The following is a 22,157-nucleotide window of genomic DNA, read 5'->3' as shown; positions in this document are numbered from 1 at the left end:
CTTCCTCTCCTCTTCCTCTCACTGTCGGGGTACCTCAGGGCTCAGTCCTTGGCCCCCTTCTCTTCTCCCTCTACACGGCCCCAATTGGACAGACCATCAGCAGATTTGGCTTTCAGTATCATCTTTATGCTGATGACACACAACTATACACGTCATCCCCTGACCTTACCCCCGCTGTACTACAGAAGGCCACTGACTATCTGTCTGCAGTCTCCAACATCATGATCGCTCTCTATCTGAAACTCAACCTCTCCAAAACTGAACTTCTTCTGCTCCCGCCATCTACTAACCTCCCTAAATCTGACATTTCCCTCTCCGTGGGTGGCACCATAATAACACCCCGGCTGCAGGCACGCTTTCTGGGTGTTATGTTTGACTCCGATCTCTCCTTCACCTCCCATATACAATCTCTTGCCCGCTCGTGCCGCTTATACCTAAAGAACATCTCTAGAATCCGCCCTTTTCTCACCATGGAAACAAGAAAAACCCTCACTGTCGCCCTGATCCACTCCCGTCTGGACTACTGTAACGCTCTATTAATTGGCCTCCCCCTCACACGACTCTCCCCTCTCCAGTCCATCCTTAATGCAGCAGCCAGGGTTGTCCATCTGGCTAATCGTTACTCAGACGCGTCCGCTCTTCGCCAGTCATTACACTGGCTGCCCTTTCATTACAGGATACAATTCAAACTACTTGTTCTCACCCACAAAGCTCTCCACAGTGCGGCACCCCCATACATCTCCTCCCTCATTTCTGTCTATCGGCCTAACCGACCGCTGCGCTCTGCAAATGACTTTCGACTAACCTCTGCACTAATCCGTACCTCCCACTCCCGACTCCAAGACTTCTCCCGTGCTGCACCAATCCTCTGGAATGCTCTACCCCAAGATATTAGGACCATCCACAATTTGCATAGTTTTAGGCACTCGCTCAAAACACATTTGTTCAGAGCAACCTACCACGTTCACTAATAAAAGTAATTTTATGTTTGTGTGTGTAGCCCATTCACTATCCCCATCTATCCCCCACCCTCTGAAGATGGCTGGACCATCATTGTAAGTACATCATTGTAAATACACACCTGTGCTTTGTATCTCCCCCACCTCATTGTAGATTGTAAGCTCTCATGAGCAGGGTCGTTTTATTTTGCTTTAATTATTATATTGTTAACGTTGTTACTTATGTCTGTTGTGTTTGATACTGTTAAACTGTAAAGCGCTGCGGAATATGTTGGCGCTATATAAATAAAGATTATTATTGCCTAGGTTAATATCGGCAATATAGCCGTAAAATTCAGGTGCAATACATACGATCCATATGGAATCGGATTTTTTTTGCACACTCATACATTTGAATGGGTGAGTCCCAGCTGAAACACAGAAGCGACTAATGCATGTCCGTATATTATGCTCCTCTGTACCAGCCCTAAAGCTCAGTCAGAATGACTGCTAATGATAGCATTATAAAAAACAGTTATAGAGTTGTCCACAAAACAGCTCCACTCTTGTCCATAGGTGGTCTAGTTCCCCAGCTAGACTACACAGCCCACTATAATCCATTCCACAACACATGGGGCTACACTTCATGTAGGGAGACACGAGCTCTGCCATGGAGATTTGTTGCTTGTCTTTGATCACTCTAACCATTTGTTGTTATTTCAGGCTGGATATTGAACAACAATTGGGTTCTTTAATCTTATCGACAGACATCAATCGTCAGAATGAATTTCTAAGTCGTTTTAAAGGTCACCTTGAAAATAAAGATCTCATTCTAACAGACACAGACCACCGGCATTTTATGTTACAGGTAAAAATTATATCCTAGTCTAAAGCATGCATTTTTTTGCTTCCTTAGTTTCAAAATGAACAATTTGACTATTGGTGGGACACTTGCTAGCCAAAATTGTACAATGCCCTGTTCTGACTTAAACAGTCATTAAAAACCCCCATACGACATTGATAACAGCTAATCAGTGGATGGTCTGGGTGTCGGACCCCCGCCGATCAGAGATTGATGACTTGTCCTAAGGATAGGTCATCAATGTAAAAGTAGTGAACAACCTCTTTAAGTTATGGATGGTGGCACTGAAGCGTTCATAATAGTTAAGATGGCTGTGGTCATGTGGTTTACTCATATAACCACTTCCTCTGCTCTGTCCTTTTTGTGCAAGCACTGAAAACATTAATCGCACATGCAGATACAGGCAGCAGAACCTTTTGAATTTGCACATGTGCTGAATAGCTGCCTTGAGAGGACCTGTCACAGGTCAAAAGTCTTATTTTATTCCCGCTTTACCAAGGGGGCATTGTAATTTCAAGGGCCATTTATCTAAATATTTTTATCCAGACCTGTGTGCCCTGAAAGTTTGCAGCGATATATATCTGGTTGGTCAGTAAGGTATCATTCTTACACAACCCCTAGCAAAAATTATGGAATCACCGGCCTTGTAGGATGTTCATTCAGTTGCTTAATTTTGTAGAAAAAAGCAGATCACAGACATGGCACAAAACTAAAGTTATTTCAGATGGCAACTTTCTGGCTTTAAGAAACAGTAAAAGAAATCAAGAACAAAATATGTGGTAGTCAGTAATGGTTACTTTTTTTAACCAAGCATAGGAGAAAAATTATGGAATCACTCAATTCTGAGGAAAAAATTATGGAATCATGAAAAACAAACAAACAAAAAAACACTCCAAAACATCACTAGCAGTTTGTTGCACCAGCTCTGACTTTTATAACAGCTTGCAGTCTCTGAGGCATGGACTTAACCCCTTCATGACCCAGCCTATTTTGACCTTAAAGACCTTGCCGTTTTTTGCAATTCTGACCAGTGTCCCTATATGAGGTAATAACTCAGGAACGCTTCAATGGATCCTAGCGGTTCTGAGATTGTTTTTTCGTGACATCTTGGGCTTCATGTTAGTGGTAAATTTAGGTCAATAAATTCTGCGTTTATTTGTGATAAAAACGGAAATTTGGCGAAAATTTTGAAAATTTCGCAATTTTCACATTTTGAATTTTTATTCTGTTAAACCAGAGAGTTATGTGACACAAAATAGTTAATAAATAACATTTCCCACACGTCTACTTTACATCAGCACAATTTTGGAAACAAAATTTTTTTTTGCTAGGAAGTTATAAGGGTTAAAATTTGACCAGAAATTTCTCATTTTTGCAACGAAATTTACAAAACCATTTTTTTTAGGGACCACCTCACATTTGAAGTCAGTTTGAGGGGTCTATATGGCTGAAAATGCCCAAAAGTGACACCATTCTAAAAACTGCACCCCTCAAGGTGCACAAAACCAGATTCAAGAAGTTTATTAACCCTTCGGGTGCTTCACAGCAGCAGAAGAAACATGGAAGGAAAAAATGAACATTTAACTTTTTAGTCACAAAAATGATCTTTCAGCAACAATTTCTTTATTTTCCCAATGGTAAAAGGAGAAACTGAACCACGAAAGTTGTTGTCCAATTTGTCCTGAGTACGCTGATACCTCATATGTGGGGGTAAACCACTGTTTGGGCCCACGGCAGGGCTTGGAAGGGAAGGAGCGCCATTTGACTTTTTGAATGAAAAATTGGCTGCACTCTTTAGCGGACACCATGTCACATTTGGAGAGCCCCCATGTGCCTAAAAATTGGAGCTCCCCCACAAGTGACCCCATTTTGGAAACTAGACGCCCCAAGGAACTTATCTAGATGCATAGTGAGCACTTTAAACCCCCAGGTGCTTCACAAATTGATCCGTAAAAATAAAAAAGTACTTTTTTTTCACAAAAAAATTCTTTTAGCCTCAATTTTTTCATTTTCACATGGGCAACAGGATAAAATGGATCCTAAAATTTGTTGGCCAATTTCTCCTGAGTACACCGATACCTCACATGTGGGGGTAAACCACTGTTTGGGCACATGGTAAGGCTCGGAAGGGAAGGAGCGCCATGTGACTTTTTGAATGAAAAATTATCTCCATCGTTAGCGGACACCATGTCGCGTTTGGAGAGACCCTGTGTGCCTAAACATTGGAGCTCCCCTACAAGTGACCCCATTTTGGAAACTAGACCCCCCAAGGAGCTTATCTAGATGCATAGTGAGCACTTTGAACCCCCCAGTGCTTCACAAATTGATCCGTAATTATGAAAAAGTACTTTTTTTTTCCACAAAAAATTTATTTTAGCCTCAATTTTTTTTAATTTGTACAAGGGTAACAGGATAAAATAGATCCTAAAATTTGTTGGGCAATTTCTCCTGAGTACACCGATACCTCACATGTGGGGGTGAACCACTGTTTGGGCGCACGGCAAGGCTCGGAAGGGAAGGAGCGCCATTTGACTTTTTGAATGGAAAATTAGCTCCAATCATTAGCGGCCACGTTGCGTAATGAAAGTATGTAGTATATGTCAGGTTGGTATGTGGTTTAGTGTACGTCAGGATGGTGTGTGTTGTGTAGTATACACCACACACACACACACCAACCTGACATACACTATACCACACCACACACCAACCTGACACTACGTCAGGTTGGTGTGTGTGGTGTGGTGTAGTGTACATCAGGTTGGTGTATTTGGTGTAGTATACACCACATGCACCAACCTGACGTACACTATACCACACACCAACCTGACGTACACAGCGCCACACACACCAACCTGACACACTACGTCAGGTTGGTGTGTGTGGTGTAATGTACGTCAGGTTGGTGTGTGGTATAGTGTACGTTAGGTTGGTGTAGTGTACGTCAGGTTGGTGTGTGTGTAGTACACACACACACCAACCTGACATACACTATACACACCAACCTGACGTACACAACGCCACACACACCAACCTGACACGCTATGTCAGGTTGGTGTGTGTGTGGTGTAGTGTATGTCAGGTTGTTGTGTGGTGTAGTGTACGTCATGTGTGGTGTAGTATACACCCCACACACCATCCTGACGTACACAACGCCACACACACCAACCTGACACGCTATGTCAGGCTGGTGTGTGTGGTGTAGTGTACGTCAGGTTTGTGTGTGGTAAAGTGTACGTGAGGTTGGTGTGGTGTAGTGTACGTCAGGTTGGTGTTTGTGGTGTAGTATACACACACACACCAACCTGACGTACACAACGCCACACACACCAACCTGACACACTACGTCAGGTTGGTGTGTGTGGTGTAGTGTACGTCAGGTTGGTGTGTGGTATAGTGTACGTCAGGTTGGTGTGTGTGTAGTACACACACACACCAACCTGACATACACTATACACACCAACCTGATGTACACAACGCCACACACACCAACCTGACACGCTACGTCAGGTTGGTGTGTGTGTGGTGTAGTGTACGTCAGGTTGTTGTGTGGTGTAGTGTACGTCATGTGTGGTGTAGTATACACCCCACACACCATCCTGACGTACACAACGCCACACACACCAACCTGACACGCTATGTCAGGCTGGTGTGTGTGGTGTAGTGTACGTCAGGTTGGTGTGTGTGGTGTAGTGTACGTCAGGTTGGTGTGTGTGTGTGGTGTATACTACACCACACACACCAACCTGACATACACTACACCAAACATCAACCTGAAATACACTACACCACACACACCAACCTGACGTAGTGTGTCAGGTTGGTGTGTGTGGCGTAGTGTACGTCACGTTGGTGTGTGGTGTGGTATAGTGTACGTCAGGTTGGTGTGCGGGTGTTGTGTATGTCAGCCTGGTGTGGGTGAGTCCATGTCAGGATGTGTTTAGTCAATGGACGTGTGATGAATTTTGAAGCATTCATTCAAACACAGTCCAGGATTGTCAGGACACGTTTCACATTGGAAACGAGTTGTTTTTCTTGTCCCCCTTTTATAGCACACTCGGCACCTTTTTCTTATCCCCTCTCTGGGAAAATGTTGCCCTGGTACCATACGGGAAACTTGAGTTCCAGAGGTGCTGGGGCCCGCTCCTTCCTCGCCTCCAAACATCAGGGCCTTTATCACCGCCTCCTGGAACTGAAGGAAGGTGTTGTTGGTCTGGCCTGCACATCGTGATAGCACGTATGCGTTATACAGTGCCATTTGTACGATGTGCACAGCCAGTTTTTTATACCACACCTTCGTTTTCCGCATGGCACTATAGGGCTGGAGGACTTGATCAGAAAGATCAACTCCCCCCATGTGTTTGTTGTACCCCAGGGCACAGTCCGGTTTTTGGACCTGTACTGGGGTACCTCGAACGGTGGTGGCCGTGGTGCCGGGACCATGGATTGTTGTCAAGAAAAAGACGTCCCTTTTGTCTTTGAACTTGACCACAAGCATGTTGCCACTACATTGGGCCCGGCTCTCACCCTTTGGGAGAGCCTGCTCAATTAGTGACAAAGGGAGACCCCTCTGGTTTCTGCGCACGGTACCGCAAGCGACGGTAGCTCTGGCAGAGAGGGATTGAAAGAGTGGGATGCTTGTATAAAAGTTATCAACGTACAGATGGTAACCTTTATCAAGCAGTGGGTGGACCAAATCCCACACTATTTTCCCACTCACTCCCAGACCAGGTGGACATTCTGGGGGCTGGATCCTTGTGTCCTTTCCTTGATAAACTCTAAAGCTGAGAGTGTACCCTGAGGTACTCTCACAGATCTTGTAGAGTTTTATCCCGTACCTCGCCCTTTTGCTTGGCAGGTACTGACGGAACTGAAGCCTCCCTTTGAAGTGGATGAGGGATTCATCCACACAAATTTCCCTTTGGGGAATGTACACTTCAGCAAACTTGTTGCTGAAGTGTTCGATAACTGGCCGAATTTTGAACAGCCTATCAAAATTCGGGTCATCGCGAGGAAGGATGTCCGTATTGTCCCTAAAGTGGAGAAATTTATGAATCGCCTCAAAACGTTTGCGATTCATAACCATGCCATATATTGGAGTTTGATATAAAATATCAGTACTCCAGTATTGGCGAATTTCTGGTTTCTTCACAATCCCCATGTGAAGGACCAGTCCCCAATATTTCATCATTTCTGCAGAGTCAACGGGACTCCAAGGAGAAAATGATGAAACTGGGTTTTGGGAAAAAAATTGCAGGGCGTACAAATTTGTTTGCTCCACCATGAGACTGACGATTGACTCCGAGAAAAAGACTTTGAAAAAGTCTATTTCCTGGAGGTTGGCAGTCTCAAATTGGATTCCTGATTGGGGAATGAAATCAGGAATCCGTGGAGCAAAATTTTCAGGGACGGGGGTCCAGACGGGGGCACCAGTGCTAGGTTGGGCGTGACTAGCACTAGGTTGGGGGTTACTTACTCTTGGCTGTGTGTCTTCTCCCCTGGGCTCGGGCTCTCCTCCCCTGGACTGCGGACGATTTCTCGTCCTGCGACATCTTGGGGGTGGCGAGTCCGTGTCACTAGAGGAGGAAGAGTGGGAGGAGTACAGAAAAGTGGGGTCCTCTCCCTCACTATCAGCTTCGGAGGCAAGAAAGGAATATGCCTCCTCAGCTGAGTACAGCCTTGATGACTGGGATGAACGGGACATTGTGTGTGGGGTGTGTGCGTGTGTAAAAAAACTAAACTTTATTATGGTGTTGCGTGTGCGTGTGTATGTGCGAGTGTTTGGTGAAACTATTCTGCAGGAGGAGGCTGTCAGGCGCGGGGGGGGCTGTCAGGCGCGGGGGGGCTGTCAGGCGCGGGGGGCTGTCAGGCGCGGGGGAGCTGTCAGGCGCGGGGGGCTGTCAGGCGCGGGGGGGCAGGAAGGGGCTGAGGAGATGCAGCGTCAGATGGAGCTGGCAGCAGCAAGTGATAAAGGGGGGTGATCAGGTGGGCAGGGGGTGATCAGGGGGGCAGGGGGTGATCAGCGGGGCAGGGGGTGATTAGTGGTGATCACTGAAGAGGGTGATCACTAGGTGAGGAGGGGCTGACAGGCGCAGGGGGCGGTAAGAGGAGAAATTAGTGCAGCAGCTGCAGGTGATAAATGAGTGCAGGGGGTGATCAGTGGGGGGCAGGGGGTGACCAGGGGGGCAGGGGATGATCAGGGGGTGATTAGCGGTGATCACTGAAGAGAGTGATCACCAGGGGAGGATGGGCTGACAGGCGCAGGGGGCGGTAGGAGAGCAGAAAAAAGCACAGAAGCTGCAGGTGATAAAGCGGGGCAGGGGGTGATCAGTGGGGGGCAAGGGGTGATCAGGGGGGTGGGGGGGCGCGGGGGGGTTGGGGTTGATCAGGGGGTGATCACTAAAGAGGGTGATCACTAGGGGAGGAGGGGCTGACAGGCGTGGGGGGTAGGAGAGGAGAAAACGGAGCAGGCAGCAGCAGGTGATAAAGGGGGGCAGGGGGGTGATCAGGTGGACAGGGGGGGGCAGGGGGTGATTAGGTGGGGCAGGGGGTGATCGGGGGGGCAGGGGGTGATTAGCGGTGATCACTGAAGAGAGTGATCACCAGGGGAGGATGGGCTGACAGGCGCAGGGGGCAGTAGGAGAGCAGAAAAAAGCACAGAAGCTGCAGGTGATAAAGGGGGGCAGGGGGTGATCAGTGGGGGGCAGGGGGTGATCAGGGGGGTGGGGGGGGGTTGGGGGTGATCAGGGGGTGATCACTAAAGAGGGTGATCACAAGGGGAGGAGGGGCTGACAGGCGTGGGGGGTAGGAGAGGAGAAAACAGAGCAGGCAGCAGCAGGTGATAAAGGGGTGCAGGGGGGTGATCAGGTGTTCAGGGGGGGCAGGGGGTGATTAGGTGGGGCAGGGGGTGATCAGGGGGGGGGCGGGTGGTGATTAGTGGTGATCACTGCAGAGAGTGATCACCAGGGGAGGAGAGGCAGACCGGCACAGGGGGCGGTAGGAGAGCAGAAAATCACTGCAGCTGCAGGTGACAAAGGGGGGCAGGGGGGTGATCACCGGAGCAGGGGGGCGATCAAGTGTGCAGGGGGGAGGGAGCCGAGGTTGGGGGGAGTGGAGGACAGGAGAGGGGAGTTACCTGTCCGCAGCAGCAGCTGCGGTACTGGCAGTGGCAGTGGGGGAGGCGGTGGCAGCGGCGGCACCGACACAGTGAAGAGGTGTGCGGTGGCTGCGGCGGCGATCACGGTGTCTGGGGGCACAGGTGGGCAGTCAGGCACTTCGCTCCTCAGCTTCCACGGATGGGATGAAGCTGAGGAGCGAGGCAGACATTGTTTTTCTCCGCCCCTCCACATCTAATTGGAGGGCTAGCGTCACATGGACGCTAGCTCCAATCAGATCAGAGGGGGGTGAAAAAAAAGTCAGCAGCGGTGATCGTAGACCCGGGGGGCAAAGCCACCCCCCCTGGGGTCAAGTATAGGTCCCCCTGCACCTGCGGGTCGGGTGAACTTTCATTAACCCCGGTGACCCGGCCCGCAGGAACGCAATCCTTCTGTGACACAGCATATGCGTCACAGGTCGGATTGGCACCGACTTTCATGACGCATACGCTGTGTCACAGGTCGGGAAGGGGTTAATGAGTGTCAAACAGTGCTCTTCATCAATCTGGCTCCAACTTTCTCTGATTGCTGTTGCCAGATCAGCTTTGCAGGTTGGAGCCTTGTCATGGACCATTTTCTTCAACTTCCACCAAAGATTTTCAATTGGATTGAGATCCGGACTATTTGCAGGCCATGACATTGACCTTACGTGTCTATATTCAAGGAATGTTTTCACAGTTTTTGCTCTATGGCAGGATGCATTATCATTTAGAAAAATGATTTCATCATCCCCAAACATCCTTTCAACTGATGGATAAGAAAAGTGTCCAAAATATCAACATAAACTTGTGCATTTATTGAAGATGTAATGACAGCCATCTCCCCAGTGCCTTTACCTGACATGCAGCCCCATATCATCAATGACTGTGGAAATTTGCATGTTCTCTTCAGGCAGTCATCTTTTTACATCTCATTGGAACGGCACCAAACAAAAGTTCCAGCATCATCACCTTGCCCAATGCAGATTCGTGATTCATCACTGAATATGGCTTTCATCCAGTCATCCACGGTCCACAATTGCTTTTCCTTAGCCCATTGTAACCTTGTTTTTTTCTGTTTAGGTGTTAATGATGGCTTTCGTTTAGCTTTTCTGTATGTAAATCCCATTTCCTTTAAGCGGTTTCTTACAGTTTGGTCACAGACATTGACTCCAGTTTTCACCCCTTCGTTCCTCATTTGTTTTGTTGTGCATTTCCTGTTTTGGAGACATATTGCTTTAAGTTTCCGGTCTTGACGCTTTGATGTCTTCCTTGGTCTACCAGTATGTTTGCCTTTAACAACCTTCCCATGTTGTTTGTATTTGGTCCAGATTTTAGACACAGCTGACTGTGAACAACCAACATCTTTTGCAACATTTGTGTGATGATTTACCCTCTTTTAAGAGTTTGATAATCCTCTCCTTTGTTTCAATTGACATCTCTCCTGTTGGAGCCATGATTCTTGTCAACCACCTGGTGTGACAGCTCTCCAAGGTGTGATCACTCCTTTTTAGATGCAGACTAATGATCAGATCTAATTTGATGCAGGTGTTATTTTTGGGTATGAAAATTTACTGGGTGATTTCATAATTTTTTCCTCAGAATTGAGTGATTCCATAATTTTTCCCTTATGCTTGGTTAAAAAAAGTAACCATTACTGACTACCACATTTTTTGTTCTTGATTTCTTTTAGTGTTTCTTAAAGCCAGAAAGTTGCCATTTGAAATGACTTTAGTTTTGTGCCATGTCTGTGATCTGCTTTTTTTCTACAAAATTAAACATCTGAATGAACATCCTCCAAGGCCGGTGATTCCATAATTTTTGCCAGGGGTTGTAATACTTTGGGGCTGATTCATCAAAGTGTTTACACCAGAGAGAGAGGCAGAGGCATTTACACGCCAGTTTCTGCCAGCTCTGCCACTGCAATAATGGGCAGATCTAGGGATGGGCCAAGGTGGGATGGAGCGTGGCCACTGGTCAAATTCATTAATATTGCCTCCATTTTTTATTGACTGGAGTATCATTTGTGCCAAGGTGCACAGAGGTACACCCCACTGATAAGACCTCTTAATGAATCCGATGCACCTTATTCCTGCACGCCCCTCATACGTAAGAAACAACAATCTTAATGATTCAAAGCCTTTCTCTTTTTTTTCACATACCAGTATAAAATGTCATTAAAAGGGCACCAACATCTGCAGAGATTCACTGAATGGACTGATTTCAGATTAGGTTCACATTAAACCATGGGCAGATTATATGGGTTTCCATTGGAAAGCGTGGTAATCCCACAAGAACCCCGACATAGCCATTCACGTGAATGGAGATGATAGAGCCATGGTGTACACAGTATGGCCTCCATACTGGCAATATCTGTCTTTCCCTGACATGCCCAAAAATCTTATTTGGCTTTAGCATGATGGACCATTACTTACGTGCACCAATTTTTGTTAGGCTACATCCAATTATTACACAGCCAGTTCCTGCAAAATGTTACTATGACCTCGGAGCCATAGAGTACTGTATATCGTGGTACAAAGAATGTGATGGGGCATTCAGTTACATTAATTTTGAGACCTGACATATGATTAGTGAATATTATACACCTCATTGTTACTGAATTGAATTGTGCTTTCAGATTGCCCTGAAGTGTGCTGACATCTGCAATCCTTGCCGTGTGTGGGAGCTGAGCAAGCAATGGAGTGAGAGAGTCTGCGAAGAATTCTACAGGCAAGGTTAGACATTGCCGGAAATTTACAGCAACGTGTCCAGCATTGCTGAGCCAAACCAATAACTCCCAGCCATTTTTTTAAAAAAGGTTAAAAGATCCTCTGAGGACAAAGCCAAGACTCCAGAATAAAGTGAATTACCATAGCTTCTATTCATTTCTGTAATAAAGCAATAGATGGGATGAGCTGCTCACAGGAGACTCTGGCTACAGGCACAATGAAGTTTGGGAGATCCAGCCTCCTGTCATCATTTACTAAAATAGGAGAAGGAAAGCTTTCATAACCTTTACTTTTTTTGCTAAAAATATATATATTATATTTTTCCTATGGCATTGTGGCATTGTGAAATTCATAGTAATGAGAGCAACTTTACTGATTTGGATGCTATGGTTGGCTCTTTTTCATTATTTTACTTGACTGTTTGTATATCTTCCATAGATTAAAGGGCCCCATATATATTTTCCCCAAGTCCACCATACAAGCGAGCACTCCAATGTTCTCTATGAGCGAGCTGCCGTCAGATTCTTCTGGCAGTGGCTTGTCTCCTGGAGAAAAACAAGGATCAGGCATTGGAATTCTGACATCTTTTTCTTCACATTGTCACGCTCACGCCCTGACTAGGAGGCGTGAGCGAGGGGATTGTGGCCCCACTGTGCCACAAACCAGACTACCCTGGAACGGGCGTGACTAAGCAGCTACCTTGGTGTTCACTGGAGCTTCTGATGGTGAGGTCAGGCTTGTGCGGCAGGTAGCTGCCATGTACCTCTCCAGGGTGGTGTCTAGCTGTGGCTGCTGATCCCACTGGGGGACGGAACACTAGGACAGGAGCAAGCAATGCGCTCGACTGGCACACACGGCTGAGACACTAGAAGCCGGGCACGGCTGAGACACAGGCAGGCGGGTACGGCTGAGGCACTAGCAGGACAGGTACTGACTTGGTAGGGACAGCAATATGGGCAGGTATATGGAAACAGGTAGGGACCTGTACAGACTGGAGGGTATATGGGAGCAGAAAGGGACCTGACCCACAGGTTGCGGAACGAAAGTAAAGCAGGACCACTAGGTTGCGGAGCAAAGCAGAACTGAAAGGAGCGGAGCAAGGCAGAACCTCAAGGAGCGGATGCTAGGCAGAACCGCAAGGAGCGGATGCTAGGCAGAACTGCAAGGAGCGGATGCAAGGCAGAACCGCAAGGAGCGGATGCAAAGCAGAACCCCAAGAGGCAGAGCAAAGACCAGAACCACAGGAGTCGGAGCAAAGACCAGAGCCGAAGGAGGCGAAACAAAGACCAGAGCCGAAGGAGGCGGGGCAAAGACCAGAACCACAGGAGGTGGAGCAATAATCAGAACCACAGGAGGCGGAGCAAAGAGCAGAACCACAGGAGGCAGAGCAAAGAGCAGAACTGAAGGAAGCAGAGCCAAGAGCAGAACCGCTGGAGGCAGAGCCAAGAGCAGAACTGCTGGGGGCAGGGCAAAGAGCAGAGCAGCAAGAGGCGGAGCAAAGAGCAGAACCAGAGGAGGCAGAGCAAAAAGCAGAACCACTGGAGGCGGAACCAAGAGCAGAACCGCTGGAGGCGTAGCCAAGAGCAGAACCGCTGGAGGCAGAGCAAAGAGCAGAACTGCTGGAGGCGGGGCAAAGAGCAGAGCAGGAAGAGGCGGAGCAAAGGGCAGAACCACAGGAGACGGAGCAAAGAGCAGTAACGGAGGCAGAGCTAAGAGCTGAACGAGTGAACACAAAGAAATACACAGCGGAATAGGAAAAGCTACAGCCAGGGATACAAACGGACACAGGTATAGGACTAAGTTCAGACAGGGTCAGGAACGGGACAAGGCACAGAAACAAGGACTCAGGCCAGGGTACAAAGCCCCACTGGGTGGCTGAAACAAGAGACACAGGTACAGGCCAGGATACGAAGCCCCTCTGGGTGGCTGACACAAGAGAACTAGCAGAACAGGACCTGGCACCTCAGCAGCAAGACACTAATTGAGGAAGTAAGTTGCTCAGACATCCCACTAGGGGTGGGAATGCTTTAAGTCCCTGATGCCTCTTGGCAATTGGCAGGGGACACCTTAGGAAGGTGCACACAATCTCTGTAAGAGCCAGGGAGTGCTAGCGCCGCCCCCCTATGCACACAGCCAGGAAGTGTGCAGAGAGCAGGTAGGAGACAAGAGGCACCCAGCATGGAGGTGGCAAAAGACAGAACTCACAGTATTTCAAAAACCTGACCGGCACATCCAAACATAGACTCAGTGTGAACAGGTGCTGAACCTAGAGTCGCCAACTCGTATATAGTTAAGTAAATAAGGCAGCACACTGCAGCGCTAGAACATACAAACTTGAAAAACGAAATTTGAACTGCATTACTGCGCTAGAAATATGAAAAATGAGAGCTTTTAGCGCATAAAAATGGCTAATTTTATGTGTACCTGGTAGCCCCTTTACGGCATCTCTCTTATACCAGGTCCTACACTTGCCTTACCTCGCTGAGAATAAACGTCTCCATCTGAATGGGTACATGTGAAACCTCTTCCTAGACCAAAATTCTCTCTCTCTGTGGAGGGGTATCGGACCTGCTGTAATTAAAACACCTGTGGCTAGGAGGCGGAGTGCACGATCAGACCTGGTATAAGAGAGATGCCGTAAAGGGGCTACCAGGTACACATAAAATTGGCCATTTTTATTCGCAAAAAGCTCTCATTTTTCATATTTCTAGTGCAGTAATGCAGTTCAAATTTCGTTTTTCAAGTTTGTATGTTCTAGCGCTGCAGTGTGCTGCCTTATTTACTTAACTATATACGAGTTGGCGACTCTAGGTTCAGCACCTGTTCACACTGAGTCTATGTTTGGATGTGCCGGTCAGGTTTTTGAAATGTATTCTCTAGCCTTCTGATCGTGCACTCCGCCTCCTAGCCACAGGTGTTTTAATTACAGCAGGTCCGATACCCCTCCACAGAGAGAGAGAATTTTGGTCTAGGAAGAGGTTTCACATGTACCCATTCAGATGGAGACGTTTATTCTCAGCGAGGTAAGGCGAGTGTAGGACCTGGTATAAGAGAGATGCCGTAAAGGGGCTACCAGGTACACATAGAATTGGCCATTTTTATGCGCTAAAAGCTCTCATTTTTCATATTTCTAGTGCAGTAATGCAGTTCAAATTTCGTTTTTCAAGTTTGTATGTTCTAGCGCTGCAGTGTGCTGCCTTATTTACAGAACTCACAGCATGACCCAGAGTAGTGAGCAAGTTGGTGTGTAAGGCAGGTGGGGGATGGAAGGCCATGCAGTGATGCCAGCAGGGTTGTTACACACCTCATCTGTCTAAGAGAGTCAGGAGTTCCCCTTACACATTAGACTGTTATTGTGTGGAATTTTGGCCCATTTAACAGTCCCCATATACATTAGTCAAATGTTGGCTAAAGGATAATCTGACTTTAACCTAATATGTATGCAGTTTACAACTCTGCCCCACTTTAGTCATGAAGCGTAGGGACAGGGAAACAGTGCTCAGTAATGACCCAAATAGTGGGACTGCCAGCAGTTGTTCATTATGGATAGATGATAGAACTCTGTATTATTCTGCACCACTGTTATGATATTATTGACAACTTGATGTGTGAGTTATTCTTACCCTATCAGCACTAATTTAAAAGTCTTTTCAGATTCCCCAAAATTGTTATTTCATGGGGAATGCAAATCTTTACCAAAACAGGCATGTCAGGAGAACTAATAGGTGTCTTGGCCAACGTCACTGTGTAGCCGAAGCCTAAATCAATTCCAGAATACTATGTGCGGGAAAGCACAGTTGTATGTTTCCCCAACATGTATCGTACTAACCCACTAATTCACTGTTTATGGTTGCATTTCCAAAGTAAAATTATTTTCTAGTTTATGTAATTGAAAGGAGTGACATGCAGCACAAGCTGCCTATTAAATACCTCTCTTATGTCGTGAATATTATTCTCTGGACATGCAATGTATATGCGGTCAGTTAGAAGGTATTGGTGGCTAAAAGACATTTTTATCTGCTTCCTAGGAGACCTTGAACGGAAGTTTGGCCTAGAAATAAGCCCACTTTGCAATCAACAAAAGGACTCAATACCCAGTATACAAGTTGGTAAGTACAGCTTAATTCATCATTATCATATTAAACAGTACACTTCATAAAAGGAAATAATGTGTGAAGGAGTAAACCTATGATCATAAGTTAGGAATTATTCATGAAAAATTTGAAGTTCAGTTCATCGTCTATTTTGTAACCAAAGACCATTTGCTACCTAAAGAGAAGAACAGAATTAACAAAATATGTTCTTTTTTATATCAACTCCTAGTGTGGACGAAAAAAAATCACACTAGCGAGAAATACGGACGAGTGCTATGCGATAAAAAATCGCATAGCACTCGGACCAATGTTAATCTATGGGGCAGCTCCCATCATCCATTGTTTTCTCGACCGTATTATACGTGCGGAGGAAAGCAATTGTCACCGTATTAAGCCCGGAATACGCCAATGAAAGTCTATGGGTGTGAGAAAAACTCACATATCACACGAACCATCAGTGTGACTTGCGAGAAATACGCATCGGTGTCTTATAGAAAAGCCGACAATTCAGTGCGGTGTAATGTAAAATCACACTGACAGCTTACAGTAGAATAGATAAAATAAATGTCTACACATAGTATAGGTAGATATATATATATGCATAAAAAGAAAAAAGAAAAGCAGCACAGCCCAGCAGCGAGATAAAGTGTGGAGTCACTAGTGGAGCAGCCGAGCCTAACACTTCAGGGAGGTGCTCATGTCCGAAACAAAGCAGGCATATAGTAGCAAAAATAGAGAAAAAGACGTGGAAACACTCACCGACCCTGTAGAGCAGACTATTCCTTTATTAAAGCAATTGTGAAACCATCTTCACGGCACGGGGGAGACGAAAGACAAAGAGAGGTGAGCGGGGAGAGGACAACAGCCGTTTCACGCCAACACCGGCGCTTCTAAGGGTCCACCTACGGGTGGACCCATAGAAGAGCCGGTGTTGGCGTGAAACGGCTGTTATCCTCTCCCCGCTCACCTCTCTTTGTCTTTCGTCTCCCCCGTGCCGTGAAGATGGTTTCACAATTGCTTTAATAAAGGAATAGTCTGCTCTACAGGGTCGGTGAGTGTTGCCACGTCTTTTTCTCTATTTTTGCACAGATATATATATATATATATATATACTAGATGGTGGCCCGATTCTAACGCATCGGGTATTCTAGAATATGCATGTCCACGTAGTATATTGCACAGCCCACGTAGTATATTGCACAGCCCACGTAGTATATTGCCCAGCCACGTAGTATATTGCCCAACCACGTAGTATATTGCCCAGCAACGTAGTATATTGCCCAGCCACGTAGTATATTGCCCAGTTACGTAGTATATTGCCCAGTGACGTAGTATACAGCACAGAGCCACGTAGTATATTGCATAGCGACGTAGAATACAGCACAGAGCCACATAGTATATTGCCCAGCCACGTAGTATATTGGCCAGTCACGTAGTATATTGCCCAGTGACGTAGTATACAGCACAGAGCCACGTAGTATATTGCATAGCGACGTAGAATACAGCACAGAGCCACATAGTATATTGCCCAGCCACGTAGTATATTGGCCAGTCACGTAGTATATTGCCCAGTCTCGTAGTATATTGGCCAGTCACGTAGTATATTGCCCAGCCACGTATGTCACAGGTTAAAAAATAAAAAACATATACTCACCTTCCGAGGAAGCCCTTGTAGTCATGTCGCCTCTGTGCTGTGCACTCGGCAGCTTCTGGTCCCAGGGTTGGTAGCGCAGAACCCGTGATGACGTCGCAGTCACATGGCTGTGACATCATGGCAGGTCCTTCTCGCGCAGGCGCGCAGGACCTGTGATGAGGTCGGGGATACATGACCGTGACATCATGGCAGGTCCTTGTCGCATACCATCCTTGCCAACAGTTGTTGTAGAGATGTGTCTGCTGTTAGAACTCTGTGTGGCATTGACCTGGTCTCTAATCTGAGCTGCTGTTAACCTGCGATTTCTGAGGCTGGTGACTTGGATAAACTTATCCTCAGAAGCAGAGGTGACTCTTGGTCTTCCTTTCCTGGGGCGGTCCTCATGTGAGCCAGTTTCTTTGTAGCACTTGATGGTTTTTGCCAATGCACTTGGGGACACTTTAAAAGTTTTCTCAATTTTTCAGACTGACTGGCCTTCATTTCTTAAAGTAATGATGGCCACTCATTTTTCTTTACTTAGAGTTTGTATTATGGCAAGAAAAAAGCAGCTATCAGTCTATTCAGTAGGACTATCAGCTGTGTATCCACCAGACGTCTGCACAACACAACTGATGGTCCCAACACCATTTATAAGGCAAGAAATTGCCCTATTAAACATGGCAGGGCACACCTGTGAAGTGAAAACCATTTCCGGTGACTACCTCTTGAAGCTCATCAAGAGAATGTCAAGAGTGTGCAAAGCAGTCATCAAAGCAAAAGGTGGCTACTTTGAAGAACCTAGAATATAAGACATAATTTCAGTTGTTTCACACTTTTTTGTTAAGCATATAATTCCACATGTGTTAATTCATAGTTTTGATGCCTTCAGTGTGAATTTACCATTTTCATAGTCATGAAAATACAGAAAAATCTTTAAATGAGGTGTGTCCAAACGTTTGTTCTGATATATATATATATATATATATATATATATATATATATATATATATATATATATATATATATATATATATATATATATATATATATATATATATATATATAAAGAAAAGTTTAATTTACCCTTCTTTTCCACAAGCATAACCAGCCAAATGGAAAAGATAACAAATAAAAATATTTGGCATTTCTACATGTGTAATTGCCGAAGCTAATAAAATATATACAATATTTATTCCATAAGGTGAATGTTGAAATGTAAAAAAAATCAGCTCAATGCGCAAAAAACAAGCTCTAAGGCTACTTTCACACATCAGGTTTTTTGTTTCAGGCACAATCTGGCAAGTTTTGAAAACAAACAGATCGTTTTTTTTTTCACGCCAGATCCTTTTTTTCCTCATAGACTTGCATTAGCGCCGGATTGCGCCTGATGGGCAGACGTTTCATCCGTTTTTTTCCGGATCCGTCCAAATAGTCGTTTCCGGCGAATGGAGAAAACGTCCAGAGGAACTTTTTTTGTCCAACAAAAAAAGCGCACAGTGACGGAACCAGCCAAAAACGCGTGAAACGGAGGTGTGAAACAATCAATCCGGCGTGCGGATCCGGTTTTCCAATCTCTCTCTCTCTATCTCTCTGTCTCTCTCTCTCTCTCCCATAAAGTCACTGTAAACTCCATGTTAAAAATAAAAAACCGAATCCAGCAGAAAAAACGGATCCGTTGCATCAGTTTTTTCACTATTTGCAACGGATCCGTTTTTTACAACATTAGCCGGATTGTTTATACATATTAGTCCAGAAAATCAAGAACACATTCCTCTATATAGATATACAAAAAAGGGCCTATCGACTGTAAAAATCAGGCCACAGAATGCTAGAGTTCAAAAGATAGAAATTTATTATTAACAAACAGAATAAAATATTAACTAACTATAAAAAGTGTCATTTTGTACAAACATTATACCTTTGATTGCTGTATATCTGCACTTCATGTAAAGTCGGTCATTGGATTGGAGGCACGTTTTTATAATCAGTGAAAGTAATATTTTATTCTGTTTGTTAATAATAAATTTCTATCTTTTGAACTCTAGCATTCTGTGGCCTGATTTTTACAGTCGATAGGCCCTTTTTTGTATATCCATTAGCCGGATTGTGCCTGAAACAAAAATCCTGATGTGTGAAAGTAGCTTAACCGCTCTATTAACAGAGGATTAAAAATAATATATATAATTTATCCTGCAAAAAAAACAAACCCTCATGGTTTTGTTAGTGAATTTAAAAAAATTATGGCTTTTGGAAAGGGGAATGAAATAAAGAAAGCGAAAAATTAAAAAATTGCCCTGTCCTTGAGGGGTTAATCTCCGATATACACCGAGACAGACAGTGGAGAAGATGGAGCGTTTCATCTCTCCTTCTTCTCACCTGTGATCCGATTCTTGCATGCAAGAGGATCAGAGCACTAACACTCAGCTCACGCTCGCAGCAGAGTTGGGAGCCCCACATATTAGACTGCTGGGCAAACCCACCTGAATCTAATGTGTATGGGGGTCTTTGCTCAACTAATAAAAAGGTATCACCAAAAATTCCCTGGCACTTAGCTGATAACAAGAAAAATATTTAGAATTGAGAGTCCTCAGTGGTTGATACCTTTTAATGGCTAACTGAAAAGATGGTAACAAATTGCAAGCTTTCGAGACTACACAGGTCTCTTCATCAGGCAAAGACTAAAACAAATTCTTCAGAATTTGTTTTAGTCTTTGCCTGATGAAGAGACGTATGTAGTCTCGAAAGCTTGCAATTTGTTACCATCTTTTCAGTTAGCCATTAAAAGGTATCAACCACTGAGGACTCTCAATTCTAAATATTTTTTTATCTACCGGCTAACACGGTACCAAGATATATTTCTTTCCTGTAGCTGATAACAAGGAATGTTTTAGGAGTCACACAATTTCATACTTGGATGGAAAGCTAAGATGGAAAGTATGAAACTAAAGTGACATTATTGCCCGTCTAAAACAGCTCATCGTTTGCAATTTTTTACATTTCCATTCTTTCTTTCTTCTGTCCTTAGGCTTTATAACCTACATTGCAGAGCCACTGTTTGTGGAGTGGGCGAGATTTACAGGAGACACTCCTCTATCTGTAAATATGCTAAACCACCTCAGGAAGAACAAGTCCAAGTGGAGAGCGCTTTTACATAAGCAGCGCAGCAAGAGCAAAGATCGATCGGGGCCAGTAACTGAAGGCAAAGGCAACCAGAATATTAGTGAAGGCGGAGTTCCCTAGTGACCAGATCGGCCATTGTCTTTGTTGCCTTTTCCTTAGCTGCTTTCAGTGAAGAGGGATTCTTATCAACCTCAGGTGGGCTGTTGTTGCTTTTTACAACAGGTCTCAGAGAGGTCAGAAGGAAGCAGAGTATAGTAATCTGGGTAACAGTGGTTACCCGCTGTCTGGTATCGTGTTATATCAGCCTTTCCAGCATCTCTCATTCATTTCAGACTGGGCAAGACCAGTACCCTAAGGTTCCTGTGATCAATCTGTCTAATTAGGCATGAGGACACAGGAATAGGTGGTTTCTCCTGAATGAACCTTCCATATGCAGACTAATGTAGCGTAACATAGCACTTTTCGACTGCTTTTCAATGCTTAATGAAAACTACCCCCAACCTCTTGAGTGACATCCGACTTTGTTCACGAGCAAATACAAAATAATGAACAAAACCACAGAAGAATGGGAAAAAACACCAGCATCAACTGGACTCGGAAGAGATCTATGTGACAAGACAAGTTTATACGAATATGTAAAGTATCACAAGCAAGATATGCTCTTTATTTTTACTTTTTATATTGTCTAGATCAAAACTAAAGGTATAATTGAAGCACTACCCACACTTCCCTACAAATGTACAGACACTTTTGAATGTTTTCACACCACTTTGGATTTAGCAAGCGTCTCTCCGTGAAAGGAGAGTTTGAATAAACTTTCGTCTGGACTTGTTTGGCTTCGTACAACTCATGGCCACATTACCACAAAGGGTTTATAAATGTCATTATAGCAGATGTATTTTGTTTTTTTGTTTTTGCATCTGCTCTATTTTCTGTATCTGCTCTATTTTCTGTATATACGGAGCTACTGATCCCCATGCCAAATACTGACGAGTTGTGAAATGCTACCTGTACAGATATTGGCACTGTGAACAGAAAACTGTTACTTTTAATAAAAAAAAAATATATATTATAGGATCTGTAAATATGGTATATAGATGATTTCTAATAGAGCGCTCATTTAAAGATAAAGGCCTTAAATTTTAACTTGTTACGTTTCAGTCATTGTACTATCCACCTAATTCACTAATGTCTTTGGTCAAACGTCAACAGTTTTTCTATGTGGTCACTATAATGTCATACACTAGGGCTTTTTACCAATATGGACACTCGATCACACCAATCACTCAGACTGTATATATCTAAAGTAAGGTAACAATGGAATGAAGAGTCTCATTGAGCGAAACATCGGATCCTAATGCACTGATAGCAAGCTACAGTCCTGAGCTTCAGTCATTCCCCGGAATACACTATATACTGAAAGTGAATAATCCTCAATTATACATTTAGCTACAGTTGTCCTTGTAATAATCTGACAGTTCCCAAGCTATATAGACCTTGAAATTCATCAACTTAAAGTAGCTACTGTACATTAGAAACAAAATTTAATTTTTATTAATACTGACCTTCAAATTGTAATGCTACAACAGTGAAGCAAGCCAAACACAATAGGGGAGATGTGTTCATAAAGTAGCAGGGATGAGGTTTTTTAT

The 22,157-nt window shown here is 44.8% G+C and overlaps 1 protein-coding gene across 3 annotated transcripts in view; it reads left to right on the top strand.

The window, feature by feature from the left end:
- PDE7B (phosphodiesterase 7B) overlaps positions 1–21,651 on the top strand; it is a 562,290-nt gene extending 540,639 nt beyond the window's left edge. For all 3 annotated transcript variants that reach the window (XM_069725979.1, XM_069725978.1, XM_069725977.1), the window contains 4 exons: positions 1,662–1,806; positions 11,568–11,664; positions 15,687–15,767; positions 20,411–21,651. In XM_069725979.1, the coding sequence (XP_069582080.1) occupies positions 1,662–1,806; positions 11,568–11,664; positions 15,687–15,767; positions 20,411–20,625 (538 nt within the window). In that variant the 3' untranslated portion in view covers positions 20,626–21,651. The remainder of the gene's footprint in view (positions 1–1,661; positions 1,807–11,567; positions 11,665–15,686; positions 15,768–20,410) is intronic.
- The last annotated feature ends 506 nt before the right edge of the window (positions 21,652–22,157 follow it).

Source organism: Ranitomeya imitator, chromosome 5 (genome assembly GCF_032444005.1).
Source record: "Ranitomeya imitator isolate aRanImi1 chromosome 5, aRanImi1.pri, whole genome shotgun sequence".
NCBI classification, from domain to species: domain Eukaryota; kingdom Metazoa; phylum Chordata; class Amphibia; order Anura; family Dendrobatidae; genus Ranitomeya; species Ranitomeya imitator.
Note: the sequence above shows the minus strand (reverse complement) of the source record. Positions and strands in the feature narration are given on the sequence as shown.